Below are 1,210 nucleotides of genomic sequence, written 5' to 3' on the forward strand. Positions count from 1 at the left end.
TTATGCAACAGAGTAACCTAAATTTAAGGATTATGTTGAGAGGATTTCGAAATTTTTATTTTATTTTTTTTTTAACCCTTCGAAATACAGCCGAAAAGGTTTTTTCGTTGAAAGTTGGGTATTTGACGGCCGATTTTTAAAATTAACATGTCATCACATTTCCTTTTAATCTATGAAGTCGTTTACCCATGGTTAGGTCAGCTAACAAAATTCGCCGCCACAAATTCCTCCAACAGTTTTCTTAGTTGGAAATTTAATCTCACTGCTTTCGTACCAATTTAGGTACATTTTTGCTACGATTTTTCCCAAATTTATACTCTTTGTTTTCGTCGCATCAGCAACCCGGGGAGTGCAAAACTGACGCTGTCAATAGCGAGCTAACCTCTTGTAATTTAATCATGCCAATAAATTTTATAAATTGTGGAAGTCAAAGTTGTTAACGCATTATATTGGCAAGCAGAAAGGACCTGGTGTTTGGCCAGGGGTGTTGGGGTCTGAAATTATGACTTGCACCAAATACCCGGTAGGTTGCCCACACTATAATAGTTAATGTTATAAACAAAAACATATATTTTCCTTATCAGGTTGTAAGTGGTTTTGAGGCTATTGCTATGGGAGTTATTCCTGAAAATATTGGCTCTTGGGAATTACGCAATGATCAGCGTTATTTATTTGATATGGTTTTGGCAGTAAATAATGGTGAATGCGATGAATATCTCGCTAGTAAGAGCCCCGGTCCCGTCAGTACAGCTCGGTGGCTTACAACAGTTTCCAAAGAAAGCCCGTCAGCGGAGTTGCGAAACATGGTAGAGTTTGTTGTGAAAGTTTATGCACCATTCTGGTTTCTTTTAAAGAGCCAGCCACAAGCAATTCATGGAAGTAGACACGTTTTTAAGTATATTTGCTGGATACGCGAACTATCAAATGCTGTTCAAGCCATTATACGTTCAGCTATAGAAAATAATGCATATTATTTTCACCCAGAAAATATATTATTAGCCATGATAATGCTGTTCAAGCCATTATACGTTCAGCTATAGAAAATAATGCATATTATTTTCACCCAGAAAATATATTATTAGCCATGATAACCGACGCTGATCCAGAGATACGTAATGATGGGTACGAAAAAATCAAAACAGCACGTCAATATCCACCAGCAGGGCTTCGCGTGTTCAAGGTCCCAAAGCGTGGCGTAATAAACTTTGAA

General features: G+C 37.4%; 1 protein-coding gene across 1 annotated transcript; it reads left to right on the plus strand.

Annotated features, from left to right (window-relative positions):
- Positions 1-178: 178 nt before the first annotated feature.
- Positions 179-1,122, plus strand: LOC118732819 (the record flags this gene model as incomplete). The annotated part of the gene is made up of 3 exons (XM_036461929.1): positions 179-523; positions 585-811; positions 1,000-1,122. Coding segments are annotated over exons 1-3 (371 nt in total), but the record flags the coding sequence as incomplete, so codon positions are not given.
- Positions 1,123-1,210: the final 88 nt, after the last annotated feature.

This window comes from Rhagoletis pomonella, unplaced genomic scaffold (assembly GCF_013731165.1).
Source record: "Rhagoletis pomonella isolate Grant_MI unplaced genomic scaffold, Rhpom_1.0 Rhpom_scaffold_29294, whole genome shotgun sequence".
NCBI lineage: Eukaryota > Metazoa > Arthropoda > Insecta > Diptera > Tephritidae > Rhagoletis > Rhagoletis pomonella.